Source organism: Clupea harengus, chromosome 4, assembly GCF_900700415.2.
Source record: "Clupea harengus chromosome 4, Ch_v2.0.2, whole genome shotgun sequence".
Taxonomy (NCBI): domain Eukaryota; kingdom Metazoa; phylum Chordata; class Actinopteri; order Clupeiformes; family Clupeidae; genus Clupea; species Clupea harengus.
The window spans coordinates 11047011-11068764 of NC_045155.1; the positions used below are offsets into that span (position 1 = coordinate 11047011).

Consider the following 21754-nt stretch of genomic DNA (forward strand, 5'->3'; position numbering starts at 1 on the left):
GGGGAAGGAACCTACTGGGACCAGAAGTTTTGGCGTAAACACATACTATGCCACAGTACTGACAGATGGGCACACTACCATCTTGATATTACATTTAAGTATCACGTTTGTTTTTATCAGGCAGCTTCTCGAATGAAATTGCATCACTCATTACATCTTCTGCCAAGAAACATGAACTATGCTGAGAGTTTTGTTCTTGCCTATCTAGCTACTCTAGGACTTCACCCTTGCCCTGGATGTGCAGCAGTCATAAAATAGTTGGCAGGCAGAAATGTCTATCTCTTTTTGAGGTTCCCTGATTGCTTATTGCAGCTAGGCGGCATTTACATTTCAGCAGCCTATTTGTGATATCTATCAGACTGTAGACGCAGGTCATAGTAGACTAGGTTATCAAAAAAGCACAGCTTTAAATTAACAGTGTGATTCTGTTTCCATTTTTGCATGTGGACAACTTCATTAAAACTATTACATCTGTGCTGTCACTTTTATTCACAATGTAAAATTGCATATTTGTGATATACATAGGCTATACTTTTTTTTTTTAAATAATTTGTCATTTGTATGATACACAATTTTTCCGACCTGGTTCATGTTCAAACTACCCTGAAGGGGGTGGATATAACCTGGAAAAAACTGTGGCTCATCAACGACCATGTGGTTTATATTTAATATATCATCGGTTTGTACAATATTGTGTCTTACTAGCCTTTTACTAGTAGGTTTTTAGCCTACCGTGTATTATTTCCAGTAATAAAAAAAGATTCTACAACCCTCATCCACTCGATGTTGCGCACGTGTCTGAGCGTCATCCGTGGTCATGCGACCCTTATGTGAAATGCACTTTTGAAAATGTAGTTTTGTTACCGATATTGCTTCCTCAAGCTTCCTGCGATTGTAGATTAATCAAAACCAAAAGTCCCACAAGGCAATGCGAAACACTACTGCTCGCATATGACTTCCTGTCTACTTTGAGATGCAGAATTTTAGACATTCTTCGATTGTCAAACATAGGAGCAGAGTAGTTAACTGGAAACAGGCGGTGTGATGAAAAGTATAGCGCTGATAAAAAAGAATCGAAGTCTCCATGCTTACAAAATGGGACGAAAGTGTATTTTCAATCGCTAGCAGACTTTAGCTAATTTCCTCGGCTACCCTGGCGTTTGGAGACCCCTGGTCGCTAGAAGCTAGCCACCCTGCAGTAGCTAGCTAGCTAGCTCGTAAGCTAATTTGAAGTGCAGTTGATGCTTTAAAAGTGATTTTGTAGAAGAACCATATGAATTCCATTTCGGCAGTGGTGGTGGAGCTTATCGTTTCAGAAGAGAGTTATCACGAAGCTGCCAATATCTTGGAGCGATGGAGGAAGTTGACAGAATTTTGATTCATTCGCTCAGGCAGGTTGGCACGTAAGTAACTTGATGTTCACTGAGATTGTTTCTTAAGACTGGCTATGTTCTTTCTTGTGAGCAAAACCTCTTCAGCTTAACTGTTTTTTTTCACGGGACAACCCTCGAAAAACTTGCACAACCTTTCTATCACCAATGGCACTGTACTTTTTACTGGCTGCTTGTTTTACAGGTGTTCAACATTTAACAGTTATGGCCTAACCTAGGTAGCAAAATGTCTCTCCGATCTAAGTGTTACTTGGCTTATAAAGTTGTTGTGAATTATTGGGACATTTCAAGCAATACGTTTCTATATTGCAGGGAAATTCGTCAGAGATGTGTTGTGCATTACATTTTCAATTTGCATGCCATGAGACCTGGCATATACACACACTTGTAGGTTTGTCATGCTTCAGTGGTCTGTCCTAATGCTTGGTGTGCGTGCTGTCAGCCTTATCCTTGGAAATAAAACATTGTCTACAGTGTCAGCATTGCCTGTAGTGGCACAAGTGTAGGCCAACATAAAGTGTGCCCTAAGAGACTTCTGACTGGTAGCAAATGCATAAACTGGTATGTTGTTAATATCTTTCTCTGTAAATGTCACTTTTAAAAGGAGTCTGTAACTCTCTCTTCATAGGGATGTGGGAGAGGATGTGGAGAGTGTAAAGCAGTTCACCAGCGAGCTGATCGTGGAGGCTGTGGTGCGATGCCTGCGTGTCATCGATGCTGCGCTGGGCAGCGGCCTCTCCCATCTGCTGCCCCCTGGGATGTCTGCCCGCTTCCGTCTGGGCATGAGTCTAGCCCAGGCCTGTCAGGTAAGACCACAGAGCTGGGGTAGGTTGGTCTTTGGGGTGTGATCGATGGCAGCATGAGTTATGTGCATTCATGTTGTTTCATGAATGTGAATTGGTACTTGCATTTGTATTTGGTCACCTGGTTGAAGTGCTTTACAAAAACAGACTGTAGTTAAAATAGAACCAGCTGCTATAAAATACAACCAACTGCTACTGGGACATGGGAATAATCATTGCATTTTTGCCCTAAATGCATGTCTATGTACAGCTTTGTTCACCTAGTCCTAGAGTAAGGCAATACTGTGAAGCAGGAACCATCTGCATGGGGTTATAATATGCATGTGTGAATCAATTATTACACTGTTTTTATACTTGTCAGTTGAACTGTGGCTCTAACAAACTTGTGTGAATGTGAAGCATGAGGCCATAAAACAGATAATTTGCAAAGGGGATTTAGTTATACTAAAAGCAGTGCTTGGTAGATAAATCAAACAACATTCTTTGATCTATGAAGTCAGAGACAGTTCACAACTGCATTGGTTTTGCAGTTTGCTTTGCTGCTGGTATGTTCATAAAGAGTTGTGTCTTAGGGGTTGCAATTTAGTAGTCCTCAAAGTGTAATCAGTTTGTGTAACATAAGCGTTTTTTGCTCTTTGGTTTAACTACCTTTCCACTGGGAAAAAGCAGTTAAGGACCTTGGCTATACTCAGGCAAAGCAGTTCAGTGTCTGTTTTAAAGCAGTTAACTTCCAATACAGTTCATACTGAATGGGTTATTTGTAGTTATCTTATAATGCATAGTGTTTTTACAATCTTTTGAATGGGAGTTGAGCAGCACAACCATGGAAGCCAATAGTAACTACTAGATTGTAAGGGGTATGTAAGGAGTATGCTTCAAAACCACACAGCCCTTTGACAGAATTGCTGCTGGTACACTTTAAAGATCATATTGGTTTGTGTCTTGCCCAGGACCTGGGCTATAAGGGGGAGATTGGCTACCAGACGTTCCTCTACAGCAATGAACCAGAGATCCGGTCCTTGCTTATGTTCCTGGTGGAGAAGCTTCCTAGAGAAAGTGCAGAGGCCTCCGATCAGCCTGCAGGTAAAATACAGAATGGACAGACCTTTCCTCTCTATGGTATTTCACAACCTCAGGAAATGTGTTGCCTAAATCCTGCATGAATATATAAAGGGATTTTTTTGTTGTATATGTCAGGGATTAAAGTATTCCGGCACCGTGCCGGATTTCCGGCGTGCAGCGTTTGGCTGTGGAATAAAGACTTATCTTTAAAAAAAAAAACACACGTCTCGATATCATCACCATCACTTTCGAGTTTATGAGTTCGTCTGCCAATGAAATGAAAGGAGAACAACTCTCCCGCTCTCAAAATAACATTATTAGCCAATCAGAAGTAGATTGGGGTGGGTCTTGGGAAAATGTGCTTCAAACACCGACTTTTCTCTATCGCTCTGTCTATGCTGCGTAGAGAAATCTCACCGAAGGAGAGTAGGTAGGAGAGTAAGTTCATGAATCCTGAGGAAGATGCCCTCCTAGTTGATAAAGGATTGAGAAATAAATGGCGCTGGGCATAGATAGAAGAGATAGGGAAGGACAGTAAGCCTTTTGGTAGCTGGTGTAACTAAGAAGTTAAGAGAAGCAGGTGCTTGCTTCTGCACTTTGTGCTCGAGAAAGCTACTATATGCAACTAGCCGGAAAAAAGCTGTAGTACCGGCATCAATAACTGACCGTGTGTGTGACCTGAAAATACGCGTGTGCATGTTCATCGCAAGATCTGTCTTTCAGGCTCGCCCAACCCTGTGGTGAATTTATGCCACAAAATAGCTGAAGACAATTGCTTTGACTAAACTGTCGATATCCAATCAGCATGCCAGCTATTTTAACACAAACGGCATAACACCAGAGATTAAAAGACGTATTTCGGAAAAGCTAAAAAAAACTACATGTTTTCCTTAAATGTCGATGAAACCAACAAGAACATGGACAAAGTCCTGTTTTGTATTTATTTCCCAACATTTAAGTTACCAGTTCTTGTAACATTTTAATGTTTTGTTTGTTATTTATTTTATTGATATATTTTCTATTAATTTCCTAGTATTTAATTTACGATTATTTATTTTGAACAAAGTATTTATGGAAATGTTGCAATATAAAACTACATTATTATCTGCAGTTCACTGTTGCACTTTAACGGTTTAAAAAGTCTACCCACACACCAAAAATAGTTCAGGCTCAGGATTTTTTTTTGCTTTAACCCCTGATATGTGCCTAGTCATGGATGACGTCACTTGTCTTTGCCTTTGAACTGTGTAGGTAAGTCAGTGCTCTTGCAGAAGGCCATTGCTGATCAGATCAAAGCGCAGCTGGCTGTTCCATGGCTCCCCCCTACCTGTCGACTGCCTCTCCAGTGCAGAACACAGGTACGCTAGTCACTCACTAGGAAAGACCAGACAATGCACAACACAATACCTCTTTACGTTTCCCACCACCATCATCTTCTTTCTTTAACTGTGTTCATTCTTTCACACATTCAGGTATTTTTAGGGGTCTTTTTGCCTCATGATGTCTTGTTTGTTGTAATGCATATTAATTACTTTGATTATCAGTGATATTTATCCACCAGTGACAAACATTAAAAAGTTATGGTAGTTTTAGTAATCGTAAGTTAATATTTTGCTTCGTCTGCTGTCACTCACCCACCAGTGCCAGCACTGCTCTGTGTCTGACGTGTTTTTGACCTTGCTGTGATTTCAGAGCCGGGGTCCATGTCACAGGTTTTCCTCACAGCCTCTGAGTGTACCTTATTCTCTCAAAGTACCACAGAACAAGCAGCCCAAAGGTGCGTTGCATTTGCATCCTGAGTGTGACAGCACTCATTTGCAGTTTTGCCTCAGGTGTTGCATGTTATGCAATTAATATCACAAGTGTGATCTTGTCCTCAGAATTCAGAGACGTTTGTGTTTGGGTGTGTTTGGGTGTGTGTGGGTGTGTGTGTGTGTGTGTGTGTGTGTGTGTGTGTTTGTGTGTTTGTGTGTGTGTGTGTGTGTGTGCATACACATCTGCATGACCCCCTGCCAGAGGTCAAGGAGTACTACAGGGACTTCTTGCTGGTGGTGACTGCCCAGCCTTCCAAGCGTATCTCAGTGCCTGCCTCCCTGTTGGAGCACCATGCCTCCGAGCTCAGTGCCGCCCAGGAGTGGGAGTCGGAGTGGAACAGCCAAGGCCTCTTGTCCCGACTCACACCCAAGGTTAGTGCCCTTGCCTGAAGGTAGATTGGGGTCTTGTAGGGCTGGGCAGTATATCGAATTCATTCAGTTCATTCGAGTTTTTGTTTTTCAACAATGTGAAAAATGCTGCAAAATCGCAATAGTCGCAAGATGAGTGCTCCCACTGCTGTCACTCAAACACCGGTGGCAGCACTTCTCTGGAGTTACAACAGAGTTACGACAGTAACGGTAGACCAAGTCTCTTCCTGTTAGGTCAATCACATGGGTCTGTCGTTGAATGGATCCTTCATTGGACATGTTAGAGCAGTTGCTTGATTTCAATGTTGTGAGCTATTGATTTGATTTGACGTGATTAAATCATGTTTCCCATTACCATTATGACATATAATTTAGAAAAGCGATGATTGTAACATCTTGAAGGCTATGTTAAGGTTTGGCAATGCAGTCAAAATCAATACTGAAACCATCTTTATGACTGTTCACAATGAAGATTGTATTCTTTGACATGTGATGGCACAGTATTTATGGTCAGGTAGTGCCATTGCTACCTACTGACCTTGGTGAAAGGGCCCACATTGCCCTAGTTACTGGGGAACGTCGTATAGTTTTAATAAAGAAAACTATTTTTGAATCATGTTCATGTAGACAGAAAAAAAATTAGAATCGTGAATTGTTCATAACGATTTTCGGCCAAATCGCCCAGCCCTAGGGTCTAGCGATGTGAAAGTGGCTTTTGTCAGCAGTGTTGCTGCCAATGAGTCGGAACTGGTTGTACTATTTTCTTTTAAGGGGAAAAAAAAAATCAGAATAGAATCTCGGCAATCTGCCACATTATTTGTGGGACATAATATTGTGGTGATGGGTTTGGAATGGTTGAAGATTTAAAGGTACAGTCCTTAATTATAATCCATTACACTTTTTGTCGAATTCAGCTAAATTCTCCTCACGTTCCTCTAGCTGTCAGTCTAATGTGTGCACTCATGAGGAAAAAAACCTCCGGTGTAGAGCTCAAGTATCAACAAACCTTTTGCCAGGATTTAGGACTGTACTTTTTAGCACTGTCCAAGCAGATAGACATAAATGTAGATTGGTGATTGTAGAAATGTTGGCCATTGTCCTAAAATGCACAGGAGAACATGATTGTGCTAGTTGGACTACTTGATATCTTGATATAGTATTCCCGGAACCTCTGCATATCTTTGTGGCGACAATTGTCTAAGCCAATGGCTAAATAAAGCTTGTAACCTGGATGGTTGAGTGTTGGCACCAGTGTGCTTTGGCTCTCTGAAACAGGGCTGACATTCACTGCATGGGTCAGTTTGACCTCAAAGGTAAATGAGAGGAATTTCAGGTCAGCTGGGAAGTGAAATATGGCATTTGACCATACTGGCATTACCTCAGTCTGGTGTGATAAAGACTTGTCATTTTCATTTTTACTTTGGAAGTTTCATTTCATTTTTTCGACTCCCTACTGTTTAGCTAGTTCTGTTTATATTCTCACACAATCAGCACACACACCTTTAGAGTAAGAATCTGGGAAGTGCGCAATCGCAAGTGTGGTGTGAAATTCAACATGGGACGTGAGGTGCTCAGAGGTGAAATGCTGTTCAAAAAGTTCATGTCAGGGAATATTTTGTTGACAGGACCCTCCCTTGCAATACATCGTGGGCAGATCGGCATGCCTGTGCACACAGAAATATGGGGCTGTTACAGGGTAGTTACAGAGAGTATGACATGTATTGAGAGCTTCTAAAAATGTGATGGTCTAACCTAAAACTAAAGAAAGTTTTTGGCTCAAAATAGTCGAAATAAATCTTTCATTTGAATTGTCTCCTTAAGGAGTGGATAAGTATCATTAGTGTACCTGTACATTGCAGACTTTATGGGGCTCATTCACATTTGTTTGTCTAAAAAAAAAAAAGTAATCACCTTTCTTTGTGCTGTTAACAAACACATAGCCTAACAAGTAGAAAAATGGTTTGTGAAAAGAACTGCGATAGCATGTGAAATATAGCGTGCTTCCTCAAAAGTCTCATGTCATGCTGTCCCCTGACCTTTCACAGAAGCTCCTGTGTCAGACCAAGGAGAGAGTTAGACTGACACCATGACCTGAATGTCTCTGTGTTGTCCTTTTCTGATGGACCATCAATTCACAGTCAAAAAGCAGAAGAGCGGGCTAGCCTTTTTTTTCTTTTTCTTTTTACCTGAAAATCACGCTGAGTGGTGGGGACGTTAATGAAGTTTTGTATTATGGGGCTGCAGTGACAAGTTGCAAATCATTACTCATTGCATAGTTGCCAAAAAAATCACATGAACCTTGGTTTTTGGAGCAACAGTTTTCCAGTGAAAGGTCAGATGAAGTAATGTTTCATTTCTCTCCAAATCATATCTTTTTAGTAGGGCTGTCAGCGTTAACGCGTTAATCTATGCGATTAATGCGGCCGCGATTAACGCGATTCAATATTTTAACGCAATTAACGCAACTTAAATTATTATTTTTTTTTTAATGCCTTTATTTGGATAGTTATGAAGTTATGACAGGAAGCGATGCAGAGAAGAGGTGGGGAGAGGATTGGGAAATTACATCAGGCCAGACTTGAACCTGTGTCCCGTCGGGCAATGTAAGTAGGGGGCTTGGCCTACCAATAGCCCCCCTTGTTCAAAGTGGAGAATGACAGAAAAAGTTTGAGAACCACTGCGGTAGTTGAAGATGGAGAGAGCTGAGGGATTGTTGGGCGGAAAGTTTCTGTTTAATAGGCAAAATTACGGAACAATCGACAAAACTAAAGTTTTATGTAGCATTTGTCAAATTGAATTTAGCTATCACCTTAATGCAAAGCACCCGACAGAAAAATTCAGCTCCTCGAGCAAGCTGCCACCGTCACCCTTACTGGTGACCACTGGACATCAGTCAGCAATGACAATTACCTGGGTGTCACAGCTCATTTGATTGACAATGTATGGAAATTGAGATATTTTTCATTGGAAGTATAAAAAAAAAACCAGACAAACAAACTTTTAATCGCGATTAATCTAGATTAATGAATTTCAAAATGTGAGATTAATTAGTTAATTTTTTTTAATCTATTGACGGCCCTACTTTTTAGTAAGACACAGCTCTCCCTCGATGGAATATGAATGCTTAAATGCAATCTGCAAGGAAATCCTAATAGTTTCGAACAGTTCTCAAACGCTTTAATCCCAGAACAGGTAATTTCCCTGTGTTAAGAAAAGCAGCTAAAATGGTTATGCTTAAAAGTAGGCTTTCAGGATTTCGGGTCAGTCAGGTCCAATCTCCTTCTATGCGGTGTGTCATACAGGCTTTGGTGTCTTGTCTTTGATGTCTTCTGTCTTTCGATCTGTAGGAATATCGCTCCAGGAAGCGATCCCGTCTGCAGCGGCGGATTGAGGAGCAGCTCCAAGCGGCCGCACAGCCACGACCCGACTCCCAGGGTGCTCAGCGGTCCACCTCTGACCTCGCTGAGCTGCTGCAGTCGTTCGGCGGGGCAGCAGCGGGAGGAGACGTTCTCAATAAGGGCACGCGCTTCACCCACACGGAGAAATTCACCTTCACACAGGTACGCATGAAATACAACACTCCAGACTGGAGTCTGTTTCTCAATGAAAGTCCAAGTATTGGTTTCATTTGATAATAAGGGTGGAAGAACATGTTCTAGTAGAACAAGTGCATCTTACATGGAACGTGGTAGCGATGGAGTTAATTGGAGGGCAGGAATTAATTTGTGCCTCATCTGAAGGCCAGTACTGTGGCTATCAAACTTTTCATCCAAGCATCTCCTACCAATGTCAACCCCCCCCCTTACTTTGCCCTGCTGTGATCTCCATGTTTGTGGTCTGATCTTCTAGCTGATCCAGTCATTTTCCATATCACTTGGACCAACCAAAAGAACATTGCCAGACCACTATGGACAGAGTAAATGTGGTTTTGGCAACGGCAGGTTGAAAAAAAAAAAAATGTCATAGATGACAAATTGACCTTTTTTGCGAATGTATTTTAGGACAGAAACTTTTTCACTTCTGCCTCTATGTTTCCCACGAACCTAGAGCTTATGCACGCACACACACTCTCACTCTTACTCACTCACTTTCTCTCTCTCTCTCTCTCTGGGAGCAGGCAAAAGCTGAAAAGCAGACATATGAAGAGCTAATACATGTGCAACACATTATTCAGCTTTGAGCAAGGTCCACACATTTCACTTGGACATCTGCTCCACTTCTTAGCTGCCTTCATTTAATGGCAAACTGTACGTGTCAGACTACACCTCCGTCTGAGGATTAGTGCATTCTACATACAGATGTCAGTTCATTCATTTCCATCTATTCGATGACAAACCACCATACTACCGTTTCCATCAACTTAAAGAATGTCACTCGGTTGCCATTGCTTACAGTAGCAGTCTTTCATACTCTCCACTAGACTACAATTATTCCTCTCACAAACATTCCACATCAACCTGAATGCTTCAAACATGAGAGGTATCCTTATAATTGTGATTAGTACCCTCATTAGGTCTAGGGGAAGTAGAGGCCCTTGCACAATGCACAACCTTTGTTTGTTTGTTGTCAGATAGACCAAGTCTTTCTGTAAATGCAGACAAAGACTGCATTGTCAATTAGGAAAATTGGCATGGATATGAAGGCAGGAAGGATGATTTTGTCTCTTTATCAGTCACATTGTCTTGTTCTACTGTTTGAGTGGGAACAAGGCAATACATCCCTATAAAGTTCTGTTCCAGTCCTGTTTAAATGAGTTCCATAGCATTCTCAGCATGTCGCATGGATAGCCATAATAGCCATAGCAAAGCGGAAGTCAAAGTGGAAGTGACACTCTGACTCTGCCATGATTCTCACACACACACACACACGATCGATTCAGCTGTATTACTGAATTATGACTGGATCTTTAGGTTGGTATCCCTGATGTGGCCATCAGGGGAAGTGTAGGACGCTTGCTTTGTAGGGTGCTCGCTAGAATTAATCTTGTTAAGTCTTTTGATGAAACGGGTTGTACTCTGTGAACTTCATGGAATGATTGTGTTCCATTTAGGACATTATGATGTTTTTTTTTGCCTGTTACTCCGAGTCTGAATCGACAAAGAATCTATTATCCCATACAAACTTTCCCAAGAATGCAGAATGGCTGTAGGCCTTTTGTTAGTATGCTGTTCAAGAATTGCCCAGAATAGATACCTCTGCAAGGAGAGCACAACAAGTACTGACAAGAAATGTAGCCTCACTGTACTGTAACTTGGCTTCAGTGATGCATTTGAAGATGCCAACAGTAATCTCACGTCATTGCTGTTGTCATAATGCCCCCCTCCACCCATCCAGGAGCCAGAGAAGAGTGCCCAGCAGATGGCAGCAGCGGTCAGCTCCCTGCCCAGCTCGCACCAGTCGGAGGAGGACTTGCGGGTGCAGCAGCAGGAGGAGATCTCCACCCTCCAGCAGCAACTTCACCAGCTCTCCGTCCAGATGGAGGAAGTGGGCGGTGACATGAGGCAGTTAACCACGTCCATCAATCAGGTGCCTTGAGTGTGTGCTCGCAGAAATGCAGTAGTGTGGATTGGATTGTCATTCAACTGGTCCATGCTCGCAAAAAGGCTTTGGACTAGCATACAAGATGGTGTTCCTCACTAACTGACTAGATAACGTGTTTGTGTGTGTGTGTGTGTGTGTGTGTGTGTTTCAGGTGTCAGAAGAGCTGAAAGAACTAGAGAAGAGCAAAGCTGAGAAGGAAGAATCAATCAAAGTGAAGAAACAGTCGATTGATCTCCTGCCAGAGGGTCAGTGCAATCTAGACAAGTTGCAGGTTGGTGCTCTCTGGATTCTCACCATAATACTAATGGAATGGAATTTAGTGGAATTTTTGTGATGTACAGATCATACACAAACTGGTATTTCTTGACCATGCGTGTGTGTTTATTTCTGCCAGAACCTTGTGGAGGCTAGTGTTAAGAGGCTGGACAGTCTCAAGGCCCAGTGGGAAAAGCACAAAGCCCCGCTCCTCGAGGAACAACACAGGCTGAAGGAGCTCTGCAGCAATCAAGAGGTACCGCCATGGGCCCGTATTCACAAAGCATTTTATATTACCGCTAAGAGTCCTCCTAGGTAGCACTAAAGGTTTCTAACTAAAAGTTAGAAACCTAAATCCTATTCACTTAGCTGTGGAGACCAACTTTTGCTTAAGAAAAGTGAGAACTCCTAAGCTAGGGGAAAGCTCCATTGCTATGGCTCATACACAAGCTTTCTTTTAAAGACCTCTGTGATTGGTTGATGAGTGACAGGTCTGCGCCACTGAGTAGGCATGCACTTCATAGACACCCCAAACAACGATAAATAAATAAATATGTGACATAAGGGACACATGAAATAATAAGCAGTTTTGAAAATGCACCTGTACCTTTACATTTGTGTACACAGTAGGTAGTTTCATTTTGCAATCAAAAGTCCATTCAATTTCAGCACTGAGTGGATTGTTTCATCAACTGTGTAATGCGAATTAATAATGGACATTCTCTTAAACAGTTGTGGGATCAAAACATAAGGTAGTCAGTGCAATGTTAACAGATTCCATGAAATAAAGTTGCAATGCGAATTGATGGGAATAAACCCGTTTCCATCAACCTTTTTCACATTATACCCTATGTGAATCGAGAGTTAATCCAACCCCCTGTAGTGAATTGATTTCTTATTCAACTTCATTTCACGAAAACTGCCATTTTTCATTTCCATTTGGGTAGTGGTCTTTGAGAGTTAGGAGTCCTCTCCACTGCTTCTTCGTTCCCACAGACTCTCCCAGGGCTTTGTAAATTACTCTTAGTAAAAAAAATGGTAGTCCCAAAGTTAGGACTGACTTTTTATTTTCTCCTTAATTGGCAAGTTAGGAGCTACTTTTAGCCTTAAGATGCTTTGTAAATACGAGCCCTGGTCTTCAAAATGGAACCTCTGGCATGTTTGTTCTCCACCTATGCATTGAGTAACTGATTGCTTCCACAAATAGGAGGAATGAGTGTTCATATTTTACTGTGATAACTTCTATTAGCAATGTAAGCAATGCTTGCTTACCTTTGCCAATGTTAGTGACTGTAGTCCTGCCCCTCCCTCTTTCTGTGGTTGGTCAAATAATTGACTGGCGGGAATACCAGTCTTTTTCTAAGTCTCCTGACTTTTTAATAAAGTTGGAATGTGTTGAAATTGTAGTTGTTGATTTATAGGGCATCTATTGAACTGTGTTTTTTTTTTTTTTCTTCTTCTTTTTTTTTCTATATCTTGCCTATAGCGGTTTTGATTTTGCGGCAGATGATAGCTGCATGTTTACAGATGTGTTCATCTTTGCTTCACATGACCCAACTTATGTCAACTTTTCATCTCTGTCAGGTTGAAACTTCTAGAATGTTGGATGAAATCAAGGAGCTTCATGACAAAATCCGTCAGTCTGCGGAGGAGGCAAAGAAGAAGGAGGCACTTTACAAACAGTTGGTGAGGATTTTATTTTTTATTTTAAAAACTTTTTATATAAAGTTAAACTCCTAAAATGTTATTACAAACGAAGGTAGACTCTCTCCACATCAATCTTGTTTAAATGTTACTTCTACTTTCAGTTAACAGAGTTTGAAAAATTGCCAAAAGATGTCTCGAGGTCTGCATACACTATGAGAATTCTGGAGATTGTCGGCAACATTAAGAAACAAAAAGAGGAGATCACTAAGGTACACTCCGTGAATTATTCATGGTGATGGTTACCACATTGCAATTATGTTATCTAATGAAATAGATTAAATTGTCCTGTTTGTTACAGGAAATTGATTGGTACCTTTGGTTTGTCGTTATAGATTTTGTCAGACACTAAGGAGTTGCAGAAAGAGATTAACAGCCTGACCGGGAAGCTGGACCGCACGTTTGCCGTGACTGATGAGTTGGTCTTTAAGGTAGATATCCACTTTCCTTGAGTGTATTGCATTGCATTGTGTCACCTCAATATGCTTTGACATTACTTGTCAATGATGCCCCGAACCCTCAAAGGTTATACCCAAGGACTTTTACTGCTTACTTTAGTGCTACTGAGGACTTCTAAAGCAATACTGTTTTAGGGACTTCATATTTTTATACTTTACATATTTTAGTTTTTTTCCCCAGGATGCTAAGAAAGATGAATCTGTCCGCAAGTCTTACAAATATTTGGCAGCCTTACATGAGGTAAGAGCCTGCCCTTTCCTGATAATCTCTATGTTGAAAATGAATTCCTGTTGAAAATGAACTCCCAAACAGAACTGTTGAAGCTCTTGCTTGTGTCTGACACACTGTCCTTTTTTAATGTCAGAACTGTACACAACTCATCCAGACGATTGAGGACACAGGCACCATCATGAGAGAGATCAGAGATCTGGAGGAACAGGTAGGCACTGCCTCGGATGTGATGGACTACACTCGTCTGGCCATACTATTGGCCATCCTTGTGCCTTTCACATGTATCTACTTCTGGGGTCGGCCATGGGCATGTGCCTGGGGATGTAGGCCTTGGTTTCTGTAAAGGGTCTTCAGTTCATATTCATTTTCAGTAGAAGTTCATAAACAATCAAGTACTGGAAGAATACCATTGAATAGCATTTTGCATGCAATGGACTTAGACAGCCAACAGGGAGCAGCATTGCTTGGAATTAGAGTTGCTTCTCACTGCCAGTGAGATGTGAATGCCAAAAGTTAGAACTGATCCCAGTTGTCTAATGCCTAACTTTTGGCATATCCAGATTGATTTTTGAAAATCTGGACAGCAAAAAAACAACACGATATCTGATTTTTGCATATCGGATCCAAACTGTAAGACGGTAATTTCCTAGACCAATAAGGGAATAGGAGTCTGGAAGGTTTTGGTGGATGCGTCTCTCCTAGCTTTGCTGAAAACGTAACATTTATTAAAGCACCTTTCTTAGTACGACCATATTTAATCTGACTCCATTTTCCTTGTCTGACTCCACTCTATTAGGAACTCAGCCTTAGCTCCTAGCTTTTAATGTAAATAGCTACCGGGTTTTGCAGGCTGATCTCCATCTCATTCTTTTGTACACCTATCGTCTGTAATATGAATTCCTCCCTTACTTTTTAATAACTGGTTTTGTCTTGGAATAGTGTTGCTTACGATATTGCCACGGCCGATTTACATCTTGACATATTCCCCGACACAGGCTGAAACTATTCTGGAATCTACCTCAGAGGTCTTAGTCCTGTTACGGGACCTTGCAGCTTGTTAGTTCGACTTGGTTCAGTGACGGGCGCCAGGCTGTAGTACGATTCCGTATAACCATTCGATCCAGTGCAGAGGCTGGTCGGCAAGCCACCGCTATATAATACAATTAACAGTTCTCTGTAGCATGTCTAGTCCAGTTGAGAGCCAGTTTCCTCAAAGTTTTACGCTTGTGGCCACTTTGGGCTTGAAACTACCTCTAGCCCGTCATCTGTTGAAACACCGGAACCTAAGAGTACTTCTCTAGTTAAGAGTTTCTTAAGAGGGCACAGTGGGTCAGAATTACCAATTTATTACGTCAGGTACGAGTGACTACTACAGTTTACAAATCCAACAAGTCTAAAGTGAAGAATAAAAGGCTAAAACACCACATATAACATAAAAACAAAGAACATGAGAACAAAGAACATGAACATACCTGGCTGCTTAGAAGTGACTACTCACACGGATGTGAGGGAGATCTGGAAACAGAATGCTCCTGGTTCTATGAATTAGGGGTGGGCGATATGAGCTAAAATTCATATCACGATATTTTCCACTGTCCAGACGATATCGATATGATATCACGATATATGAGGGGAAAAAAATCTGAATCACATTTTAATAGCCCTTCTTAGCTAAATGACATTAGTTAAGGCAAAATATGTAATCATGAAAAGTAAAAATCAAATAATGATAAAATAAATATGTATCTACTGATATGTGCTACAAATGTAATTTCTGTATGATTCCAATCATTTCAAGCATTTTTATAACCAAAAATCGCTGAATTTGCGCATGTCCTGTTCAAACAGAGAGACATGCGAGGTGAGGCAGCGACGAGCAGCGCCTCATCTCAGATTTTGCATTCCCTCACTAACTGGGTTGAGCGCATGCCTTTTGCTCTCTCGTTGTTTGTCACCACTGTAGTATTTGTGGACACTTGTATTATATGTCCTTTCTATCCATAGAATAGGTAATGTATTTCACGTATGTGTAGAACCTATTTAGGGTTGCTGATCTGATATAAACCCGCATAGCAGTGAAAAAGCACTGAGGGGAGGCAAACATTACCTCTGTCTCAATAAAGGGGGCGTGCGCGAGAGCCTGAAACTGGACTTTCAATCGAAACGTGAAATGTTAAATAATGGGAGACCAATGCCGGAGCTAAAAGGTATGCTTCAAACGACGGGACAGAAGATAACTCGATCGAATACTCACATTCAAAGCCAAATTTCTTTTGAAAAATATTGGAACCTCAAGAATAGATTTGGCTTTGGACGAAGAGCGGACACTAAATATTAGCATGAGCAATATTCGCTAACAGTACATTGATATCAGAGTGAGCCCTTTGTCGATTTCAGCGGCAGCTCCGTTGATTTCCCATTATTTCTCTTAGGACTGTTTATATCTATGTGAAGCCATTTAACATCACACAAGTGGTTGTAATCACTTTGAACCCAAGACTGCTTTTTAATGGTGAGCTGATTTTGAGAAATTAAACTTTGCAGCTAAACTTGTTTCCTGGTTATGGTTGTCGAATTGCTGTGCTAGCTAAGGAAACTTTTAATAACCTTAGCATAAACGATTTAAATGGAAGAGTTACATTTGCATGAAATGATAGCTAGTTATCTAGCTCATGTTATAGTCTCCTCGATTTAATCATAAAATTATAATGGGAAAAGGTAGAAACCCACAGGGTGCCTGTGCAACTTCGTATGAAAGAGTTCATATTCACACATATTAACACGAGTTCATCACAAGCTAGCAGCTGCCAACTGTATGTACCTTACCTATGCGGGTTAAGAATGATGATATGAAATATAATAAACAACTAGTAGACAATGTGCAAGCTGCCAATTGAATGGTGATTTAACAGGTTGCTGGTGCTTACACCTTTGGCTAAAACAACATGGCAACACAACTGTCTATTATTCTTTTTTGGTCGAGGTCAAAGATTTGGAACCCAAACCAGTTCCAAACGACAAAGGTGCCCCCTTTCTTTTTAACCAATTCGTCATCATCTGCTCTTGAGCAACATCACTTTCTGCGCGTTCGCTCATCCTCGATTGTTCACTTATGCACTTATAATAAGCTATAATATATATATATATATTAGTACGTAGCCTGCCTACTAACTTCAGCTGCCTGCACGCTTGTTTGTTGCTAGCACTACATGCGCGCAACAAATGCATGCGCCGTCTGCTCATAAAAATAGGTCAACTTATTAACAAACATTTTTTTTTCGTAAGACCCAAGAAAGGCTAGATTAAAATAAAAAAAGATGTAGCTACTTAGTACTATCACTCAGTTAAAATGGAACAAAACTATATGAATGCCAAATTCGAATTTATGAATTATGAATAAATCGCGGTATCCACGGTATTACAAAATCCATATCATGGCGTGGCACAATACCGGTTTTTACTATTTAATATCGCCCACTCCTACTATGAATATCTTCCCCTTAACTACCCATGTATTGCTCCATCTGGCCTAATAATTACCCCCATAAAGAGGTTTCTCAAGATGAGAATCACACATTAACAACCAAATGGAGGGAGTTCTCACCCAAAATTGGGGTGGACCCCCTTTCAAAGACTGAGACCATTTTCCCACTCAGATTGAGACCGTTAAAATTAGTTCAAACATTATACAGAAATCATCTTCCAATGTAACATTTCAGTTAAACATTCTTACACCGCGTTCCACATTATTATGCAAATTACACTTGGCTCAGATTTTCCTAAATAGTAATGCACAGTCAGTCAGTATAATTGTCAAGTCATCAACTGTTAGAGTATAATTCAAATTTTATTGAACAAACCTCCCAATGATAACAGTATTTTTTTTCAAAAATAAAAAACTCAAAATGCAGTGTTCCAAATTATTATGCAGAGTTTCAGTTTCAGAGTTTCACGATATTTTATAGGTTGTAAAGAACTAAAAATTGTCATTTGTTGAATTGGCAGCATTAGGAGGTCATATTTACTGAAATCGAAAAAAGTTTTTATCAAAAACATCTTAACAGGTCAAGTTACATGTTAACATAGGACCCCTTCTTTGATATCAACTTCACAATTCTTGCATCCATTGAACTTGTGAGTTCTTTGATAGTTTCTGCTTTAATGTCATTGCAGGATGCCATAATAGCCTCCCAGAGCACCTGCTTGGATGTGAACTTCCTTCCACCCACATAGATCTTTTGCTTGATGATGCTCCAAAGGTTCTCAATAGGGTTAAGGTCATGGGAAGATGGGGGCCACACCATGAGTTTCTCTCCTTTTATGCCCATAGCAGCTAATGCCCCAGAGGTATTCTTTGCAGCATGAGATGGTGCATTGTCATGCATGAATATGACTTTGTATGGAAGTCACGGTTCTTCTTTTTGTACCACGGAAGAAAGTGTCAGTCAGAAACTCGACATACTTTGCCAAGGTCATTTTCACACAGTCAGGGACCCTGAAGGGACCATGATTCCGGCCCAAAACATGACTCTGCCACCTCCTTGCTGCTATTCAATGGCATTTTAGTGGCTGCTCTCTTAACCCTACGCATTTGTTTGACAGAAATCTTCCTTATTTTGCCTTTGTCTGAACGAACCCACTTGTGCTGTAAATTCGGTGACAAATTTCTTCACCGTCCGATGATCACGCGCAATTCTTTTGGAAATATCCAATGTTGTGATACCTTGACCAAGGTATTGCACTATTTGCCGCTTTTCAGCAGCAGAGAGATCCTTTTTCTTCCCCATTTTGCCTGAAACATGTAGCTTGCTTAATAATGTGGAACATCCTTCTTAAGTAGTTTTACTTTGTTTGGGCTCACCTGGCAAACTAATTATCACAGGTGTCAGATTGATTTCAATCATCCAAATAGCCCTGAGACACAATACCATCCATGAGTTTAATTGAAAAACAAAAAACTGAATGTTTATGACCCTTAAATCCAATTTGCATAATAATGTGGAATGCGGTGTACATTCATTTCTCTGTCCCTAGTTTCCCCTCAGCACGGAGAGAGAACCAGAGACGGAGGTCTGAAATTAGAGTCTGTGCAGGGGGTTGAGAATTTCAACAATTGCAACAGCCTCTGGGCCAGGTGTGTTGGGGGCACAAGAAACTAGCACCTAACCCCCGACAAATGAGTAGTTAACCAGAGACGATAGCCCTCTGGGTTTTTTCCGTTCCAAAAGGTCCATTCCTGACATCTGTGATTTTCCATCAGGAATCCATTCCTGCCTTACAAAACCACATTTGGAGGTTGTTTAAAATGCGATTGCAATTAGATTTTTACAAATGTGTCTCAGTCTAGATGCTCTGGACGCTGAAATCAGATTTCGAAGTATCTTTTGCTTCTACACTGTTTGAAAGCGATATGAAGGAGTGTTGACATGACAACATGGAGAACAACAGTCCGTGGACATATGCCGAAACAAATTGTCTGCTGGCAAAGCTGAAAGGAACCTGTCGTAGTTACTGACGCCTATGACGTTACCACAGCAACCTATGCAGATAGGTTCATTGATCCATTTCTGTTCCATTTGAATTTGAATGACAATGAAGACGTCTGGAAGAGGGGTGGTTTTGTCTCCAGTGCACTTTTTTCTGTGTCACGAGCTGAGAACTTGCAGTGTGACGCACAACGACAACATCAAATCTAGAGTGACAGGAGTGCTGCTATTTGCAGACCACCAGATAAATCACACTGATTGATTCACACTGATTGAAGAGGGGTGGTTTTGTCTCTACGAGCTGAGCACAGGCCTTTTTCCTGTCACTGTTTATCTGTAAACTGACCTGATTTCAGCCTAGCCTATGTTTTAACATCATCTATGTGTCTACCCCATCGCAGATTGAGACGGAGAACAGCAAGAAGACCATCACCAACCTGGAGAAGATCCTGGAAGACTACAAGGCCATTCGGCAAGAGAACTCCACTCTTGCATCCAAAATAAAGGAGGCCTGATCTCCATGGAGACCCACCACAGTGCCCTTTGAGGAGGCTGCCAAACGAAGAAGTGAGACCGCTGCGAAGGCGTGTGCCGCGGGGGGACACCGCCACGAGAGGAGCGGAGAGGAGAGAAGAGAAGCATTCACTATCTGCACTTAACCAGCCACCCCTCATCAACCTCATTGCTTCTCCTGTCCAAGCACATACTGTACATACTGTGCTTTTGGCCACAGTGTGTGCATGAAGGAGATTTATTTTGTACTGAAAGAACTGTTCTTGTTTTTTTTTTAAGGGCACAAACTTGATCCTGGCGATTTGAATGAGTTGTTTATGCCATTGGGTGAAAGACCTGACCGCTTTTACATACATAAAGAACGACCGCTTTTACATCACACAGTAATCATTTGATTGTCTAGATATGTTACGACCATTGATTCCCCCCCATATTTATCAAATCGGCTCATTAACAGCAAGAATGGAAAAATGAACTAAAACATAAGAGATGCTATAAAACAATATCAGCAGACTCTGATCAAATTTATAATGATTTAGCTTGAATGCAAAAAATTAAATAAAAAAATCTTCATGGGGGCCTTTTGTAGGTAGTGGTTGGATCTATATGTTTTTTTGAGTAATTAGCGTTTTGACCGTCAACACGCAGAGCTCTCAACTGCCACACAGTCTGCTGACAGTTCTCAATTCCTTAGACTGGAAAGGTACAATGTGAAGACTCATGGTGCAATTAATTCTACGCAGTCTTTGTACTCTGAACTGGTCAAATGCTGAATAGACTAGAGTTTGAATGACTGGGAAAGCTTGTTACTCTTGTTTTGTAACCTTCATGTTGAGCGACTCAGTCTGCCTCAGTTCAAGGACCGACTACCAATGGGAAGAACATTCAGGTCGAGAGTTGCTGGAGACTGTGCCAAGATCCACTTAGTGTAGGCACTTCCAAAATTGTGAAAATGGAAGATAATTCTAGAACTCTGTTTCACTGTTTAATACCAGAAAGCCCATAAAATACACATTTGCTTCTCATCTCCATGTGTCCATCTGATAATTAAACAGTGGCCCAAGCAACAGGAGGCTCAGTGAAATATATTTTCTCCTTGTGTGGCAGTTTGTTTCTATATGATTAATATATCACAGCTGTTAGAGGTATGCAAATGTAATTTTTGATAAGTTCAATCAGTGGTTTGTAACTGCACCACATTTACTGGTTGAGGTTGATATACAGGTAGATTTGAAGGATTCTTTAGTTCATCACATTGATGCAGTGGTGGAGGAAGTACTGAAGTTTAGTACTTAAGTAAAAGTACAAGTACCCAAGAAGGTAAAAGTAAAAGTACTACATCAACAATCCTACTTAAGTAAAAGTAAAAAGTACTTACTTTTAAATGTACTTTAAGTATTAAAAGTAAAAGTACTTACGCAATGGGTTGTCTCTCAATGTCTCGGCTGTGCCATTTTGATAAAGAAATAGCTACTGGTAATAAATGCCTCTACCGATGTCACTACTAGTAATAATTATAAGCAACAACATTTGTTAATTGGAAAGGTTGGTGTACTTATTGTGCCTACCATCTGTAATACTGTTCACACTATATCTTACAATTCTGCGGATGACAAGTTATCTACCAGGGATTATTTGCAAAGTTAATACCATTAAGCCAAACCAATAAAGACATCATGTGATATCTTTAAATCTTTTATTTAATTGTAAACGTGTAAAAAAGGGAAACATGGAACATGAAAAACAAATGTGATTGTAAAACTGGACAGAACAAGGCACGCTAGCTTGACATAGCTAACCTACCAGCTTTATCTTACCACTACGTTAAATATATAATGAAGGTCCAATGGATCCATGTTGAATAGGCAGTAGTCAGGCTGAATGTTCAACTATAACAGGCAAAGCTACCGCTAGTGCTGCTGCCAAACGCGCACTCTTATATCATTGGAGTTGATAAAGCCACCTGATTGGTTTAAACTTCCAAAACAGCAACGCAATCCATAGTTTTGTGTAGGCAACATTTTGGCGAAACTATGTTCAATAAATGTAACGAGTAACAGCACATATTGTAGAAATGTAGCGGAGTAAAAGTATAGATAATAGCTAAACAATGTAATGGAGTAAAA

The 21754-nt window shown here is 40.8% G+C and overlaps 1 protein-coding gene across 1 annotated transcript; it reads left to right on the plus strand.

Moving 5' to 3' along the window:
* The first annotated feature begins 929 nt into the window (after positions 1 to 929).
* ccdc22 (coiled-coil domain containing 22) lies at positions 930 to 20716 on the plus strand. The gene is made up of 16 exons (XM_012826155.3): positions 930 to 1403; positions 2020 to 2197; positions 3145 to 3277; positions 4508 to 4614; positions 4949 to 5033; positions 5273 to 5442; positions 8787 to 8999; positions 10774 to 10965; positions 11132 to 11251; positions 11375 to 11491; positions 12820 to 12921; positions 13044 to 13151; positions 13275 to 13370; positions 13579 to 13638; positions 13763 to 13837; positions 19517 to 20716. Exons 1-16 carry the CDS (start codon positions 1354 to 1356, stop codon positions 19628 to 19630), a joined length of 1920 nt encoding a protein of 639 aa, XP_012681609.2. The 5' UTR covers positions 930 to 1353; the 3' UTR covers positions 19631 to 20716.
* Positions 20717 to 21754: the final 1038 nt, after the last annotated feature.

What these genes read in the sequence shown, in the direction of transcription:
- ccdc22 (XM_012826155.3), top strand. Translation starts at nt 1,354, where the DNA reads ATGGAGGAAGTTGACAGAATTTTGATTCATTCGCTCAGGCAGGTTGGC. An exon ending in GTCTAGCCCAGGCCTGTCAG is followed by an intron (nt 2,198 to 3,144) that starts GTAAGACCACAG and finishes TGTCTTGCCCAG; the next exon opens with GACCTGGGCTATAAGGGGGA. An exon ending in ATTTGGCAGCCTTACATGAG is followed by an intron (nt 13,639 to 13,762) that starts GTAAGAGCCTGC and finishes TTTTAATGTCAG; the next exon opens with AACTGTACACAACTCATCCA.